We start from the raw sequence: 19,104 nt of genomic DNA, 5'->3' as shown, positions 1-19,104 counted from the left end.
CCCTCTTCCCTCCCACTCCCACCCTTGACCCACACCAGCCTTCCTTCTGGGATTCCACAGTCTGTTCCATGCTTCTATGTTTCTGGATCTATTTTGTTTAACAGTTTATTTTGTTCATTAGATTCCACATATGAGTGAAATCATGTGATACTTGTCTTTCTCTGACTGGCTTATTTCACTTAGGATAATACTTTCCAGGTGCCTCCATGATGTCTCAAAGGATAAGAGATTTTTCTTTCTACTGCTGCATAGTATTCCATGGTATAAATGTATCACTGGTTTTTTTACCCACTCATCTACTGCTGGGCACTTGGGATGTTTCCAGATCTTAGCTGTGAACATAGGGTTATGTACATTCTTTCTGATCAGTGTTTTGGGTTTCTTGGGATATATTCTTAGAAATGGGATCACTGGATCAAATGGTAGTTCCATATTTAATTTTTTGAGGAAACTTCATACTGCATAAACAAAGTTTTATTGAAACACAACCATAGTCATTTATTTATGCATTACCTATTATTTATTTTGTATTACAATGGCAGAGGTAACTGTAACAGAAAACATATGGCCCACAAAAGCCTAAAATATTTACTATGTGTCTTTTTCATAGAAAGTTTGTCCCATCTTAGGGCAATTGGTAATAGTTAACAAATAATTGACCCTCAAGCCTAGTCTTTGAAAAATGTCATTTCACCTGATTTTGCTTTTAGTTGTAAGAGGATTAAGAATAAATTTATCAGCTGGCCCGCATGGCTCAGTGGTTGAGCATCGACCTATGAACCAGGAAGTCATTGTTCAATTCCCAATCAGGACATATGCCCAGGGTGTGGCTTGGTCTCTGGTAGGGGCCATTCGGCAGGTGGCTGATCAATGATTCTCTCTCATCATTGATGTTTCTATATATCTCTCTCCCTCCCTACCTGAAATCAATAAAAATATATTTTTAAAAATAAAGTTACCAATATTGATTTCCACATTGGCTATTTAAATTGCACGTAATGAATGCTGTAAGATAGCATCGTGTCTAAGAATGCTGAGATAATAAAATTTGTTATTTTTTAAAATATTTCAGGGAACACTTAGTCCTGTCAATGAATGAATTAGGTGGTTTAATTAAAAGTTAAGTTTCTTTCACTTACTGCAAGAAATGGAATAAGAGGAAGAATGTCTGAACTTAATGAAGAATTGTTTGTTTCAAGAGGACCATTTTAATACCTTAATATAATGCCGTAAAAAGACAACAAAAGTCTTATACTCTTTGATAAATGGTTACAATAAGACTTTAGTTAAATTATATTGTAAAAACAAAAACAAAAATTATCTCATTCATAACAAGTAGTTAGGATTTTAATCTTTAGTGAGATTGGCATTAGTTTGGAATCATAATGTAGGACCAAGTCAATAATGTTTTCTGGCAGCTCCCAGCCCCAGTGACATTACTCCATGTGTACCCTTTCACACAAGGGTGGTCTTTATGTAGGTCTCTGACCCTCCCCACCCAAAGCCACATGGATTAGATTGGTCAAGATCAAATGACCTAAGCAGGGACATGGCCTAATGTGAAGGTGAGCCTAAGCAATCAGATTTGTTCTGTAAAAGAGTTTATCTTAGAAATATCAAGAGAATGCGGTAGTTGTCAAAGTGAATGAAATGACAGGAGTTATGATCTAGGGTCAGGATCACTGGACTTATGAGAAGTCAAAAGTTTGAGATAGCACAAACTAAGAAGCAGAGAATTGAGGATGAAAAAGCTAGTAACATCAAAGAGAATACACATGGACTAGCTAAATCATGTTAATGTTGGTTCTCATAGTAAAAAGTCCTGTGGTCCAGCACTATGTCAACTCCTGCTTTTCCTGAAGCCAGGTTTTGCTCTAAGTTTGCTCAGAGGATCAAAGGACTGTAATCCTATGTATCATTGTTATAACAAAACTCCTGTTACTTGAAACAATTCATGAGCTACTGGTCTGTATAACCAGGAGAATCTAACTAAGGGTGCCTTAATTAAAGTTCAGGACTTCTTTTCTCAAATTGATTGCTTTTTTAAAAGAGTAAAGTATTTTATATTTTTAATTGTATAATTACATTTTAATCAAGGGATGTGAAATTTAATTGTGTCTATTGGTGTATTTTGCTAGAGCTGTTTAACAATAGGGAGGAGGAGGAACAACTTTTGAGAGAGAAACTCTGATGAATTTTCTTTGATTAGGTTTACCTTTTTAGGAGATATACATAGAGAGTAGCTAATAGATAGTTGGGCCTTCAAATATTGGGGATCTGTGCTAGTGATATGAATGTAGAAGTCATCTCAAAGGCATTGGGCCAAATCCATAATCATAGCTGAGTTTTCACAGAGATATTGCAATAGGGTTTGAGGATAGTTACTAAGGCAGACCACTTTTGGGGTTGGGGCAGCTGGGGAGAGGTTAATGGGGGAAAAGGAAACTTATGTAATATTTTAAACAATAAAGAATTTAAATTAAAAATAAATAAAAGCAATAGTTGAAATATAATTATCAGAGGAAAGTGAAAAAGACTAAAGTAAGAGATGAACTATAAAAGCAGAGTAACATAATTTAAAAAGGACAAGATTTAAAAAATGAAAGTGTAACTAATAAAAAATGTTGAATATAAACTGTAATTGAAAAAATAAAATAATGTTAAAACATGAAAGTGTTAAACAGGGTCAAATGATTCAGATATATTGAAGATAATATCCTATCTAATAAAGAGGGAATATGCAAATTGACCATCACACTCTCACAAAGATGGTGGTGCCCATACCCACAAGATGGTGGCACACAGTCCCCTCAGCCCCGCTGGAGTCCCCTAGTCTGTTCAGTCCCGCCAGAAGCAAGCAGGCAAGCAGGCCCCACAGAGAGCAGACAGCAGGGCCTGCTTGCCCATCGCCGAGGTGTGGAGCAGGCAGGTCTGCAGAGAGCAGAGAACCATGGAGAGTGGTCCTAAGCCATCAGTAGGACATCCCATGAGGGCTCCCAGATTGGAGAGAGTACAGGTCAGGCTGAGGGAACCCCACCCCCCCAGCATGAATTTCATGCACCGGGCCTCTAGTAAAGAAATAAAATCCATTAATAGTGGTGATATGAAGGCTCTAGATATTTTCTAGAGTAGTTCTGATGGAGTCGTGGAAGCGACAGCCAAATTGCAATTGGGTGAAGAATGAATAAGAAGCAAGAAAACCAGATATCATGTTCAGGCTTCATTTCAAGGTTGTTTGGATGAAAGAAAAAAGAGAGACAGGAGTGGTAACTAATGAGAAACACAAGGTTCTAAAGTTTCAGCATCCATATTTACCCTGAGTGAAAGGAGTAAAAGAGAGTAATCATTGGAGATATAGGTGAGAGATAACACTGTACTACTACCACTAATGATAAAAAGAAGTAGAATAGCTAATATTTTATCATATTATATGACAGCTGCTGTATTCAGGTACTTTACATGAATTATTATGTTTTTCTAAATCCTCACATGGAATAAAATCTCTGAAAGAGTGGTTAGTAAAAGAAAGTTTGAAAAAAAATTTAATAATCCTCACCTGACAATATTTTGCCATTGATTTTTAGAGAGAGTGGAAGGACGGGGAGAGACAGAACAAGAGAAACATCTATGTGAGAGAAACATATTGATTGGTTGCCTCCACATGTGCCCTTAACCAGAATTGAACCTGGGACCCTTCAGGCTGACACTCTATTCACTGAGCCAAATTGGCTAGGGTGAAAGCTTAAAATTTATAGCAGTTATATAATTATGAAAAGAAAACTGAAGACAACAAAAGCACAGAAATAAGATGTACAGCAGGAGCCCTGAGGGCATTACTAGTTATCCACTCACAGTGATTGATACCCATTTAACCAAACAGGGTCATTAAGGTATAAGTGATTCATGCCTGCCTAGTACATCCTATATATTCTAGTATATTAAAAATGAGAAGTTATGATTATATTTTTAGCTTTTGAATAACTTTGAACAAAAATAATTTGTTCCTTGAAAGTTTACATTGGAAAAATTTCAGGTAGAACACTTGATTTATTTAAGTTGACTGATTTGGGTCTACAATATTTGAGGTATGCAATTATCTTTTATTTTCTTATTATAACAGAGGAAACCATCAGTATGGACAAAGTAAAATAATACATAATTCAAAAATTCAATACAGTTGCTTTTAAAATACAATTTATATTAGGTATGTTACATCAGATTTTTCTAGCCATACATTCTTGGATGGAGATTTAAATTAGTTAATAATATTTAATCATTTACCATGAAGCTACTAATAGGGTAAAGGGATTCCTGGAAACCTTAGGAAACATAAATTAGGATGGGGTTAAGTATAATTCTGTTGGCTGCAGATGAATCAGATTTCTGAGAAGGGGTTGGGGTCTTGGAACCAGAGCTGTTCCCTGAATTTAAAAAAGACATGTGAGTTTACTCACTTCTAGGTGCTGTGTAGAAGTTCATTCTGGAAGACAAAGCATGGAATCAGAAGGATATGGCAACAAATATAGATGGAGTGGTCTTAGCAAGCAATTTGCATTAGGGCATGCAGTACAAAGTAGCAAAGGAGTTGTGCAAGACACAGCGTGCATAAGAGCTCTCCATCAGAAATCCAGCAGTCCAGTAAGCAGACAGACAATATACAGGAAGCTTGTTGAAGGTAGAATTCTAGGGGAAGGTGGTAGGATCTCACCATTGTAAATCCCTGGACCTAGTTGCTAGGGGCAAATACCAAGACAAGGATCACAAATGAGTGGGGAAAGATAGGTTCAGGTATCAAAACTGAGACACAGTCCTAAACCATGTTAGTCACAAGGATGTTGTTGCAAGGGATTCATTGAACCTGCCCTGTCCAGAGTCAGAAAAGAATATAAGGAAGACAACAAAGCCAAGTAAGCTGTTCAGCTGAAGAAATGCTGCTTAAGCCCAGAAGAGGCTGGGAGCAGGGGTTGACAAGGCAAGGAGAGTCTGGAATGACTTTTTGTTTTATTTGTGATTCATGGTTTGTAGCAAATCTATTTATGAAAATATTTAAGGCAACTAAGGCAGCACTTAAAATTTTATGTGCAAATAATCAGACCTTGATTAATTAAAATGGAGTTTTAGTACTGGAATCAAAGATAAAACAGACAGAATTTAATCAACAATTTTTTAACCATAAGTGACTTAGTTCATTTGTGGTTATTAATTTCCTTATACTTGAAAAATTACTGTACTCTCTTATATTACATAAAATTCTGTAATGGCCCACGAATAGGGTCTGACTTTTAAAAGTCAACTACAAAAGACCATGTATTCACATATGGTTACTGTGTAGATAAAAATGATCCAACTTCTCCATTAATCTGCTAATTAACTGTTTACCAGAGTGGGAAGGAAATGGACACAGATATGTAGAGGTGTATTTTATGAGGACTGTGTGAACATCAGACATAGTGATCATGAAACCTGTGCTGTCCAGCAAATCTGATTGTAAGATATAGATGGTGATACTACACAAGGCCTATTGCTTCTCGGGTGGAAGGGCACAGAAAGTTTTGTGTGCATAATATGGTTTGGATTATTTCTATATGCTTAGATTTTCGTATGGAAAACTAGAGAATAAAAGAGATATGTGAAAGGACTTTAACATCTGGAAAACACCTGAAAAAGGACTGAAAAGCACTTGGATTTTCTTATATGATTGCTTTTACATGTACACATTCTATTTTTTAATGGTTGTGTAAGCTATCAATAGGACACAGATTTCCATTTTATTTCACATTTTATATATGTATTTATTTACTTATTTTTAATTATGTTTTTATTGATTTTAGAGAGGAAGGAAGAGGGAGAAAGAGAGAAACATCAATGATGAGAGAGAATCATTGACCGGCTGCCTCCTGCACGCCCCACACTGGGGATCGAGCCCACAACCCGGGGATGTGCCATGATCGGGAATTGAACTGTATCCTCCTGGTTCATAGGTCAACACTCAACCACTGAGCCAATCTGGTGGGCTTATTCCACATTTTAAAAGTATATACATGGACCTTGAGGATATCATGCTAAACAAAATAATTCAGTCAGAAAAAGCTATGAACCATATGATTTCACCCATATGTGGGATATAAAACTGAAATTCATAAACACAGACAACAGTAAGGTAGTGAAGGGGGTGTGGAGGTAGTAATAGGTAAAGAAGGCCAAATATATGGTGATGGAAAATGACTGACTGTGGGTACAAGTACAGATTATGTATCACAGAAATGTATACTTGAAACCTATATAATCCTTTTAACCAATGTCGCCCCAATACATTCAAAACAATTATATATAGGTGTCTTTAATGAGGTCATTTTGAAAGAAATTACCATTTTACTAAAACTTAGCAAAAGAACATATATGCACAACCAACAATGTAGTGATAGCCAGAGGGAACAGGGAACAGGGACTGGGTAGAGGTGGGCAAAGGGGGGGGAAATGCAGACATCTGTAATAGTGACAATTATAAAAATAGTTACAAGAAAAGGACTATTTAGTTTGAATACCATGAAGATAACAGAATAAATTACAATTTTATTATTTTTCTTTTCACATACTATGTGACATCATTTATATGAAGCACTGAGAAAAGCAAAATGAATGAATGAATGAAATATTTAAAGGCATGTTAACTCTGTTCTCTGCATTAAGCATATTTTTCTTTGCAACCACTTGTCAATGATTTTTCAAATTCATAATGTATTGTAATCTAAATTTCTGCACGTTATTGATAGAAATGTTTGAACTTACGTTGAAAATGCATTATTCTGCTTTTCGCATCGTATGCCTTTGCAGTTTAAACCTTTTGTTTCTTCATAGTAGAAATATAATTGATTTAGGCCATTAGCAAATGCTAACAACACAAGGCAATATATGAATAGAAACTTCAAAATGTCCAGGAGCATTCTTCCCAAAGATATCTGCAGAGGCCCCAGGTGAGAATTAGCAGTAAACAGTGAGATCAGGCGTAGGGAACTGAAGATGTTTGCAATCGCAAATAAAGCTTCAGCTACCAGAGTGGGATGCCACATGTCCCAAGATTCTCGAGGATTGAGAGCACTGTACTGAAGAAAAGAGAAAAACAAAAAGTAAAACAAACGCATACATATGCATATGTCAGGCCAGGATATTTTTTTGAGAAGCTAATGTCCTCCACAACAATGGCAGCAATACTAATCTGAAAAAAAAAGTATCCTATATAATAAAAGCCTAATATGCTAAGTGTCCGCTCGCTATAACGTGCACTGACCCCCAGGGGACAGAGAGTCGACCGGTATGTTAGCTTGCTGCTGGGGTCCAACCGATCAGGACTGAACAAGACGGGCCGGACATATCCTGGAGCCCTCCTGTGATCCCTCCCCAGCTGGCCAACCTCCCACATCCCTCCCCAGGCCCGATCTTGCACTGGTGGCGTCCATCTGCCTGGCCTGTGCCCTCTCGCAATCTGGAACCCATCAGGAGGTGTTGGAGAGCCGGTTTTAGCCTGATCCTGCAGGCCAGGCTGAGGGACCCCACTGGTGTATGAATTTGTACACTGGGCTGGCTTCTAGTTAGTTTATAATTTATAAACTTCAATTAAAGTGCCTTCCTGATCTGTCCTTTTCATTTGTAGTATACATTAATATGTGAATTACATCTCCTCTTGCCTTTCCAATGGAATTTCAAAAAAATAAGTGTTACATGGGGGGGGGGTGGTGTAAATCTGATTTTACATTGGGAAAATATAGCAATATCATTGTAACAAAGAAAAATCCTATCTAATAAAAGAATAATATGCAAATTGACTGTCACTCCAACACACAAGATGGCTGCCCCCATGTGGTCAAAGATGGCTGCCCCCATGTGGACACAAGATGGCCACCACAAGATGGCCAGCAGGGGAGGGCAGTTGGGAGGGACCAGGCCTGCAAGGGAGGGTAGTTGGGGGTGATCAAGCCTGCAGGGGAGGGCAGTTAGGGGTGACCAGGCTGGCAGAGGAGGGAAGTTGGGGGCGACCGGGCCTGCAGGGAAGGGCAGTTGGGGGGGGGGACCCAAGCCTGCAAGGGAGGGCAGTTAAGGGCAATCAGGCTGGCAGGGGAACAGTTAGGCATCAATCAGGCTGGCAGGGGAGTGGTTAGGGGGTGATCAGGCTGGCAGGCAGAAGCAGTTAGGGGCAATCAGGAAGGCAGGCAGGTGAGCAGTTGGGAGCCAGCAGTCCTGGATTGTGAGGGGGATGTCCCAGATTGAAGAGGGTGCAGACTGGGCTGAGGGACGCCCCTCCCCCCGTGCATGAATTTCATGCATCGGGCCTCTAGTACATTATAAATGAAAGGCACTAAATTTTTAACAAAATAACAATAACTTTACTTACCATATTTGAAATACTTGGCTATTATAGAGAAATGCATGTATGATACAAATTACATATAAATGAGTGGAAGTAGTGGTCTTGTTGCCTTGGAAATAGTAATGGCCAATATGCACATAACAGTTAGTACTTTGTATCTGTTATATCCTAAACTAGAGCCCTGGTGCACAAAATTTGTGCGTGTGTGTGTGTGTGTGTGTGTGTGTGTGTGTCCCTCAGCCCAGCCTGCACCCTCTCCAATCTGGGATCCCTCTCACAATCCAGGACTGCTGGCTCCCAACCACTCACCTGCCTGGCTGCCTAATTGCCCCTAACCGCTTCTGCCTGCCAGCCTGATCATCCCCTAACCACTCCCTTGCCAGCCTGATAGACACTGAACTGCTCCCCTGCCAGCCCGATTGCCCCTAACTGCCCTCCCCTGCCAGCCGGGTCGCCCCTAATTAGCCCGGTCATCCCTAACTGCTCTCCCCTGCAGGCCTGGTCCAACTGCCCTCCCCTGCTGGCCTGGTCCCCCCAACTGCTCTCTCCTGCAGGCCTGGTCCCTCCCAATTGCCCTCCTTGCTGGCCTGGTCTCCCCCTACAGCCCTCCCTTGCTGGCCATCTTGTGGTGGCCATCTTGTGTCCACATGGGGGCAGCCATCTTTGACCACATGGGGGCAGCCATCTTGTGTTTTGGAGTGACTGTCAATTTGCATATTACTCTTTTATTAGATAGGATGTAGATAAAATCTAGAAATCATCCTGGATATCAATGAATTGCTATTTTAAAAATATTTTATGTGTCAGTAATGTGATATTTATCTTAACATTCCTTAATTATATAGCATGTGTTCTGAGAAAAATATTTGGTAGATTAAACTTTGACCAACAATTATTTTGTGTTAAATAAATGTCAGCTTTGGATTATCTTCATACTAGTATTAAGCTATTTAAAGAGCACAATATAATTTGTTCTTTGTAATATTAAAGTAAATTTGCTGTGTGTTTTTTTAAAGGGAGGTCAAATGCACTCTTTGAAATATTCCATTATGAAAACTATAATTATACATGTATAGGAAGTGAATAATAAATTGAATTTTCTTCTTCATATATATCACTAAAAAATATGTCTAGACAACTGTATCTTTTTCCTGTCAGAACAAACTTTCTGCATGTGTATTAGTCCAATCAGAATATTTTCCTTCTCTTTATATTTTATTTTATACCAATGACTTTACAAATGTTAATTCTCCTAAAAATAATAGATAGTATTTTTTTAATCTCCCTGAGGAAAAAACACATCACAAGAAACTGATTTTGTTCAACATACTCTAGCTTGGGTGACAATTTAAAACAATCAAGTTTGCCACAGTGCCTGTATCAATCTGCATTTCCATCAATAGTGCACTAGGGTTCCTTTTTGTCCATATCCTTGCCAACACTGGTTGTTTGTTGATTCATTGATGATAGTATTTTTCTCAAAAAATTAAAATTGGAACTGCCATATGATCCAGTGATTCCACTTCTGGGAATATATTCAAAGAAACCCGAAACACTGATTTGAAAGAATATATACAGCCCTAAATTCAATGCAGCATTATTTCTAATAGCCAAGATTTGGAAGCAGCCCAAGTGCCCATCTATATACATAAAACCCTAATATGGAAATAGACCAAACAGCAGAGCAACCGGACAACCAGTTGCTATGATGTGCACTGACCACCAGAGGGCGTGAAAGAACATGGCAGGCATTGACCACAGCAGGATGGTGGAACAGGTGAATGAGGGTGCCAGACAAAGGTGGGGTGCCTGTCGCTGTTATCGGGGTGAATCTCTGGTGGTTATTAAAAATTCTTTGCTCCTGAAGGGCAATCGGGGCCAGCAGCTGCCTCTTGCACCCGCTGCCAGCGATGGCCCCACTTACACCCAATGCCAGTACCAGAGCCACTGCTTGTACCTGCTGCCAGCAACCAGTGCCAGTCCTGATTGATCGAGAGGGTGCAAGTGGCGGCTGCTGGCCCTGATCACCCCTGAGGGCTTCTCCACCTCTCCCTGCTCCTGAGGGGCAATCGGGGCAGTAGCTGCCACTCACACCCGCTGCTGGCACCGGCCCCAATCACTCCACACTGTCAGCAGGTACAAGTGGGGCTGGCACCATCAGCACATGGGAGCGACGACGGTGGGAGCAGGGATGCCAGCATAATGGGGACCAGGGGCTGTGGCAGGAGGGCCTAGGTGTGGTCACAGAGGATGGGCTGAGACCTGTCCTTGTGCCCACTGCAGCCTTGTGGCCCACAGTTCCTTTCAAGGTGCATGAATTCGTGCACTGGGCCCCTAGTTAATAGATAAGTAGATAAAAACACTGTGGTACATTACAGTGGAATACTATTCAACAATCACTTGGTCATAAAAAAGAAGGAACTCTTACCATTTGTAACACTGTGGATGGATCTGGAGAGTATTATGCTAGGTGAAATAAGCCAATCAGAGAAAGACAAGTATCATATGATTTCACTTATATGTGGAATCTAATGAAAAAAGTAAACTAACAAAACAGAAACAGACTTATAGATACAATGAACAAACTGGAAGCTGTCAAAGGGGAAGGTGGCTGTTATAGGGGAGGGGAACATAGTAGAATTAGAGTTATTTAATAGCTACTCACTGTAAAGAAGAGATTTTTCTTACAGACCCTGGGAAACTGAAGGACATATTACAAGAAGGAGACTAGGCCCTGGAGATAAGGCAGCCAGGAGCCCAGTTAACAGACAGAATCTATCTGAAGAGAGACAGTATTCTGGACTAATCTTTGCAGTGTTCCAGGGCTAATCTTTACAAGGACAATAAAAAAAGGTAGGAGAAGAGAAAATGGCAGCTGAATAGTCAGACCTGTCCGGCACCTCCTTCCAGGTCTGGACTGGGAATACAACTAAATTGGAGAACATTCACCTGGAATTTCCAACTGTGGTCTGGTTGAGGAGTTGACTTCTAACAAGGAAGACCAGAAGACACCTGGAGACCAGTATGAAGGGCGAGATCAGGAGAGGTGGGGAGCCCGGAGTGGAAGAATCTGAGCTATAGGGAGAACTGTTCTGGGAGCACAGGCAGGGCTCATACACTCGCCCAAGGCTACAGTGGTGGCAGCAACCAAACAGGCAGTGCTTCCTGACCAACAGTAGCAGGGTGACCTGCAGCACCTGTATCATCCAAGCAGCTGTGAAAGGTAGCAGGACTGCTAGTGGCAGCCAAGTCTAGACCCAGCAGACCAGTGCCAGTGGGGGAGAGAGCCACAGTTTGAATTGCTTTTTTTTGTTTTATCTGTAAACCCAGAGCACAGGAGTTTTCAGTTACAACTACACACCCCAAATATTGGCACAGGGAGGGAGGCTGAGGACTTCAGGTGCTTGAGGACAGGCAAGGGTGGGAAGCAGGGCAGGGAGACTTGGAAAAGCAGTAGCCAGGAATCCTGCATTGGGTCGTTTATATGCTTCCAAACCAAAATGGTCATTTTCCTTGGGAGAAGCTATCTGCACCAAACATCCAGAGGGCAGGTAAAGGAAAAAAAAAACACACACACACACAAAAAAAAACCTGCCCTAGGTGTTACAGCCTGCCACACCCTACATTTGGAGCTTTACTGAGGAAACAAAGGCAGAGGCCAAGCTTACAGATCTGAACAGTCTCAAGGATCCTTCAGTGACCAGAGTGGAGGAGGGGCAATCTGCCCTACTATTCTAGGTACCAGACTGATAAAAACTCGAGTACCAGCTGACCCCATTTGTCTCCACACAGTGACCTCTGGGGAAGAAAAAGTCACACAAGTACAATAGGCACAGAGAGTCCAGATCAAGATGAACCCAAAAAGACCTACACCAAGACACATCGCAATTAAATTGGCAAACATTAAAGACCAAGAAAGAATCTTAAAGACTGCAAAAGAGAGGTAGAATGTTACCCACAAAGGATCTCCCACTAGACTATCAATGGATTTCTCAACAGAAACACATCAAAACAGAAGTATACAAAGTGATGATAATCAAGGGAATGAATACAAGAATACTCTATCCAAAAAAGGCTATCATTGCCGAAACTGGTTTGGCTCAGTGGATGGAGCGTCGGCCTGCAGACTCAAGGGTCTCAGGTTCGATTCCGGTCAAGGGCATGTACCTTGGTTGCGGGCACATCCCCAGTGGGGGGTGTGCAGGAGGCAGCTGATCGATGTTTCTCTCTCATTGATGTTTCTAACTCATTATCCCTCTCTCTTCCTTTGTGTAAAAAATCAATAAAAATAAAAAAAATAAATAAAAAAAGGCTATCATTCAAAACTGAAGATGAAATTAACAGCTTTGCAGGAGCAAAATAAAGTTCAAGGGAGTTTAATACCAATAAACCAGCAATACAAGAAATCCTGAAGGGAATGTTGTAAAAAGAAAAAATAGAGAATAAGGAACACAGGCATAAAGAGTAAAAATGGCTACAAACAAGTACCTATCAATAATATTGTTAAATGTTAATGGATTAAATGCTCCAATCAAAAGACATAGTGTGGCTGAATGGATAATAAATAAATATATGCTGTCTGCAGGAGACCCACCTCAGAACAAGGGACTCACACAGACTGAAAGTATAAGGGTGGAAAAAAATATCTTTCAGGCAAATGTAAATGAAAAAAAAAGCTGGGGTAACAATACTTATATCTGACAAAATAGACCTCAAAGTAAAGTCCATAACAAGAGATAAGGAAGGACACATCATAATATTAAAGGGATTGATACAAAAAGAGGCTCTAACTCTGGTAAAGATATATGTACCCAATACAGGAGTATCCAAATATATATTTTAAAATCTTCTGGTGGTATAGAAAATGGCAGCTGAATAGGCAGCAGTGTCATGCACATCCTTCTAGGGCCAGGCCAGAAAAGCAACTAAATCAGAGAATATTAACCCTGAGTTAACAAATTAGACACAGCTGAAGAGACAATTTTCAATAAGGAAGGGCAGAGAATGCCTAGAGAATGCTGCTTGCCAGCCATAACCACCATTATGCCCTGGCAGTGAGTGGTGAAGTACCTCCTGGCAGGCTCCCAGATGTCTGTAAGGAGTGAATGTTGCCAGAGTGAGCTCCCACACCAGGCCTCTTCACCAGCCCACTGGGACCCAGAATCCTAGGATCCGGCTCCAAGACCCTGCAGTGCGTGCAAGCCAGGGGAAACCCTGTGCCTCACCCCTTCCCCAGACTGCAGAACCATGCTGCTAACCTGACCCAAAGCCACCCAGCACCCACTCAACCCTGAGCTCTGGGACCTGCTGCCAGGGTAAATCAGAGCAACCAAGACCACACCTCACTCCAGGCCACAGGAGAGTGCAGAATGTGCAACCCATAGCAACCTGTGCCTGCTCCACCATGGCCCCCTGGACAATCTTGCTGGAGCCATCCAGAGCAACCCAAAGGTTACCTGACTCCAATGGACAGGAGAGCATGGACTGAGCAACCCAAGGCAACTGACCTCAGCTCCACACGAGGAGGAGCAAACTGGATGCACATCTCACTCCAGGCTACAAGAAAGTGAGGATTGTGCAACCCATAGCAACCCACGCCAACTCAACCCTGACCCCAGGTTCTTGCTGCAGGGGCAACCTGGAGTTAACCCAGTGCATGCCCCACTCAGGCCACAGGGGAGCTCTGACTGTGCAACCCAAAGCAACCTGTATCCACTTCTCTCTGGTTCCTGGAACAGTCATGCAGGGGCTACCCAGAGCACCCCAACACATGCCTCACTCTGGGCCATAGGAGAGCACTGCTGGGGTGACCCGGAGAAAGCCAGTGTGCCCAGCCAGGTGACACAGGACACCACTGTAAGTGCACTGCCAGAGGGACGTATGGTGTGAGCCAGCCACAGGTGCTGGGGCCACAAAACAAATGGCATGGCAGAAGGCTCTGGGTCCTCACAGGAATTCACAAACCAGAGGAAGTGTGCAAGTGTTCCCACCACCCTGAGCATCTGAAGCAGACAATTGAGAAACCAGATCCATGAAAGAAGGGGACACAACTCAGAGAAGAGAATATAAAGGTGTGAGACTCAACACAGACCCAGCCTCTGGGCTAACAATTTCCAGACCATTGCCCTGATAGGGTCTTCAACTTCTCAAACCCCAAACAGGTTGCCAAGGGCCAGAAAGAGACAGCAAAAATGGGGGGACAAAAAAACAACCCCACAAGGAAAGAAAAAGAGGAATGATCAGAAAAGGCACTAAATGAAACGGAGGCAAGCAATATGTAAAATAATAATAATAATAATTCAGAGTAAGGGCCATACAATTCAACCAGATGGATGAGAAAATTAACAAATTATGTAAGAATCAAGAGAAAATAAAAAATTATATAGCTACAATACAAAACATGATGAAAGGTTTCAATAGTAGACTAGGAGAAGTGGAGGACTGAATTAGTTAGTTAGAAGACAGGGCAGCAAAACACACCCAATCTGAACAGCAATTGGAGAAAAAAATTAGAAAGCAGGAGGAAAGCCTCAGGGAGATTTGGGACAACATGAAACAAATTAACATATGTACTAAATGGGTGCCAGAAGGATAAGAAGAGGAGCAAGGATTAGAAAACCTTTTTGAATAAATAATGACAGAAAACTTCCCTGATTTGGGGAATAAAGTCACATAAGCACAGAGAGTCCCAAACAAGAAGAAGCCAAAAAGACCCACACTAAGACACATCATAATTACAATGGTAAACATTAATGACAAAGAGAGAATCTTCAAGACTGCAAGGGAGAGGCAGAGTGGTACCTTCAAACCATCTCCCAATTGACTGTCAACTGATTTCTCAACAGAAACACATCAGGCCAGAAGGGAATGGAATGAAATATACAAAGTAATGCTAAGCAAAGGACTGAAGCCAAGAACACTCTATCCAGCAATGCTATCATTGAAAACTGAAGGGAAAATCAGGAGCTTCACAGACAAAAAAAGGCTAAGGCAGGCTATCACTACAAAGCCAGCAATGCAAGAAATGCTAAAGGGACAGCTGTAAAAAGAAAAAAAAAATAGAAAGGGAATAAGGGACACAGGCATCTATACTAATAAAAGGGTAATATGTTAATTAGACCAGATAGACCAGACATCTTCTGGATGTCATTCTGGACATCCTTCCTGACAAAGCTGGGGGTGTGGCCTGCCTGCAAACCACCTACAGCCCCTCACCCAGACCGGCCCCACCCCCTACCTGGAGCCCTAACCCAGGTCAGGGGCATGGCCAGCCTGCAAACCCATGGCTTCCCCTTGCCCAGGCTGGCCCCATCCCCAAGTGGGAACCCCAACCCAATTGGGGGCATGGCCAGCCTGCAACCCCCAACCGGCCCCTTGCCATGGCCAGCCCCATGCCCCCAGCTGGGATTGCCCACCCCAATCTGGGGCCCTCTTCAGGGCAGTCCAGCATGCCTACACCCATGCACCAGGACTCTATCCTATACAATAAAAAGGTAATATGAAAATTGATCCTAACAACAGAATAACCAGAACGACCACTGGACCAGTCACTATGAGGCAAACTGACCACCTCTTGGTCCCTTTCCCCAGTCGGCAGGCTCTAATTGCCTAATGGCCACCCATGGCAGTGGCGGGGCCAGTGAGTAGGCAGGAACAGCTGACCTCTCAGTCCCGTGCCCTGGCTGATAGGCACCAATCACCAGTTGGCGAATGGGAAACCAGGGGTAGGTGGCAGCAGGGGGCATGTCCAGCTGAGGGCAGCTGGGGAAGGTGGCTCTGATCCCAGGCCAGGCCTAGGGACTGTACCATGCACAAATTTCATGCACCGGGTCTCTGGTAGAATATAAATGGCAACAAACACGTACCTATCAATAATAACCTTAAACATAAATAGACTAAATGCTCCATCAAAAGACATAGAGTGGAGACAACCAAGATGGCGGCATAGGTAAACACCTGAACTTGCTGCTGCACACAACCATATAAAAACTACAACTAAAAGACAAAACGAATATCATCCAGAACCACGGGAAGGCAGGCTGAGAGAAAATTCTACAACTAGAAGGAAAGAGAAAAGTGTATTGAGTCTGGTAGGAGGTGCGGAGGTATGGAAGTGTGGAGGTATGGAAGCATGCATGATAGGAGCTGGCAACTGGGTACACTGTTGTCTTTTTCAATTGGGAGGGAGATACAAGCTCATGACTGCTCTGAACTCCAGTTCCAGGCGAGACTCTGGGGACCCAGACTCATACGTAGAGAAACTGGACTGTCTGGCTTTGGGCCAGAACATGAGGGAAGATTTCTCTCAGAGGTGGTTGCAGCAATCATTGTTCCTGCATGGTGTGGTGGGACACAGAGACCCGGGGGCCGCTTCAGGGCAGGGCTGATGGGCAGCCATTGCTGTTTGATCCATCCTGGTGATTCCCTGAGACTCCACCCCATCAATTGACAACCCCACCCAAGCTGTGCACAGAGGCTTTTGCATATGAATGGACTGGCCTTTTGCAATCTAAAACTTAACAAACTGCAACTGGGTCAGAGAGCTCCAAAGCTTCCAAAAGAAGGCCTAAGGCCCGGCAGCAGCAGCCTGCATTGATTCACAGCTGGGCCACAACTGCGCACTTCCAAACCCCAAACAAAGAGGAGGAATCTGCAGATCTCTCTGTAGCTCCTGCTGGGTGGCCTCAGGCAGTGGCTGACATTGCCCCGCCTTGGAGATCCAAGAGCCAGTTTACCCAGTTGTCAGAGTGAGACCATCCAGATTACAACTCTTCACATCCATAAGAGACACATGCAAAGGGCAGACTCAGTGAGTGCCAAAGCCCCACTGAAGCAAGTCCTGCCCCATAAGGGTGTCTCCAGCACAGAAGTACTACCATTGTAGACACAACTGGTCCTCACAGCCAATTGGCCTGGAGGTCAATTCCTCCCAGTGATACCAACAGCAATCAAGGCTTAACTAAAACAAGACTGTGCACACAGCCCACAAAGGGGTGTACCAAGCGTGTCCACCTCGGGTAATTAGGGAGGCTGAATCACTAGGCCCTATAGGACACCTAGCACAAAAAACCACTCTATCAACACAGGGAAGCAGCCAAAACATGGAGACAAAGAAATAGGTCACAAATGAAAGAAATGGAGGAAAGCAAACTACTGGATATAGAGTTCAAAACCATGGTTATAAGGTTACTCAAGAATCTTCTAGAAAAGTCTGAGAAATTTAGTGGGATCCTCAAGGATATGAAAAAGAACCAATTAGAAATTAAGCATACACTGACTGAAATAAAGAATAATATACAGAGATCCAACAGCAGACTCGAGGATCCCAAGAATCAAGTCAAATATTTGAAATACAAAGAAGCAAAAAAACACCCAACAGGAAAAGCAAAAAGAAAAAAGAATTAAAAAATATGAAGATAGTGCAAGGAGCCTCTGGGACAACTTCAAGTGTACCAACATCCGAATTATGGGGGTATCAGAAGAAGAGAGAAAGCAAGATATTGAAAACCTATTTAAAGAAATAATGACAGAAAACTTTCCCAACCTGGTGAAATAAATTGACCTATGAGTCCAGGAAGTGCAAAGAACCCCAAACAAAAGGAATCCAAAGAGGACCACACCAAGACACATCATAATTAAAATGCCAAGGGCAACAGACAATGAGAGAATATTAAAAGCAGCAAGAGAAAAAGTTAGTTACCTACAAGGAAGTATTCATATGACTGTCAGCTGATTTCTCAACAGAAACTATGCAGGCCAGAATGGAGTGGCAAGAAATATTCAAAGTGATGAATAGCAAGAACCTACAACCAAGATTACTCTACCCAGCAAAGCTATCATTTAGAATTGAAGGTCAGATAAAGAACTTCACAGATAAGAAAAAGCTGAAGGAATTCATCACCACCAAACCAGTATTATATGAAATGCTGAATGGTATTCTTTAAAAAGAGGAAGAAGAAGAAAAAGGTAAAGATAAAAATTATGAACAACAAAGTGACAACAAATGCATATCTATCAACAAGTGAATCTAAAATTCAAGTGAATAAAAAATCTGATAAACAGAATAAACTAGTGAATATAATAGAATCAGGGGCATATAAAGGGAGTGGACTGATAATTCTCGGGGGAAGGGGGTGTGGGGGTGTGGGAAGAGACTGGACAAAAATCGTATACCTATGGATGAGGACAGTGGGGGGGGTAAGGGCAGGGGATGGGGTGGGAACCGGGTGGAGGGGAGCTATGGGGGGGAAAAAAGGAACAACTGTAATAATCTGAACAATAAAAATGCACTCTTTCTGGCAGTAGAAATAATGAATTCACTCATCCTGGATACATGCCCACAGATGACTCAATGATGCGGCTTTAGTGCCAGGGCCCTTCAGAGTGCTTCAGTGCGCCATGCTGGAAAATGCACTACAGGTGCCCCTGTGAGCCGCCACTCGGAGCATGAGCTGATCCACCACAGGTGCAGAAGCAAAAACTGAGTCTTCCCACCCCACAGCTGCAGAACTCTGGACACTACAGTTGCATGCTTTTACAGATCGCAGGCCTCCTAATCCCACCGCTCCACAGGCAGCCTTTGGGTGCCTCTGTGAGCCTCCACTGGGCACGCACTTATACAAACAGAGGTGCACTGCTGGGCTGTAGAAACGCTGAATTCCCTCTTCTGGGATACCTGCCCACAGAAACTGCAATCCTGTGGCTTCAGAGCCAAGGCCCTTCAGAGTGTGTCAGTATAC

The 19,104-nt window shown here is 42.4% G+C and overlaps 1 protein-coding gene across 1 annotated transcript in view; it reads right to left on the bottom strand.

Annotated features, from left to right (window-relative positions):
• The window catches only part of TRPC4 (transient receptor potential cation channel subfamily C member 4), a gene marked incomplete at its 3' end in the record, with an annotated part of 376,713 nt that overhangs the window by 28,783 nt on the left and 328,826 nt on the right, over positions 1-19,104 (bottom strand). The window contains exon 6 of the mRNA XM_079779004.1: positions 6,790-7,103. Coding sequence (XP_079635130.1) covers positions 6,790-7,103 — 314 coding nt within the window. The remainder of the gene's footprint in view (positions 1-6,789; positions 7,104-19,104) is intronic.

Source organism: Cnephaeus nilssonii, assembly GCF_951640355.1.
Source record: "Cnephaeus nilssonii genome assembly, chromosome: 8".
Classification (NCBI taxonomy): domain Eukaryota; kingdom Metazoa; phylum Chordata; class Mammalia; order Chiroptera; family Vespertilionidae; genus Cnephaeus; species Cnephaeus nilssonii.
Note: the sequence above shows the minus strand (reverse complement) of the source record. Positions and strands in the feature narration are given on the sequence as shown.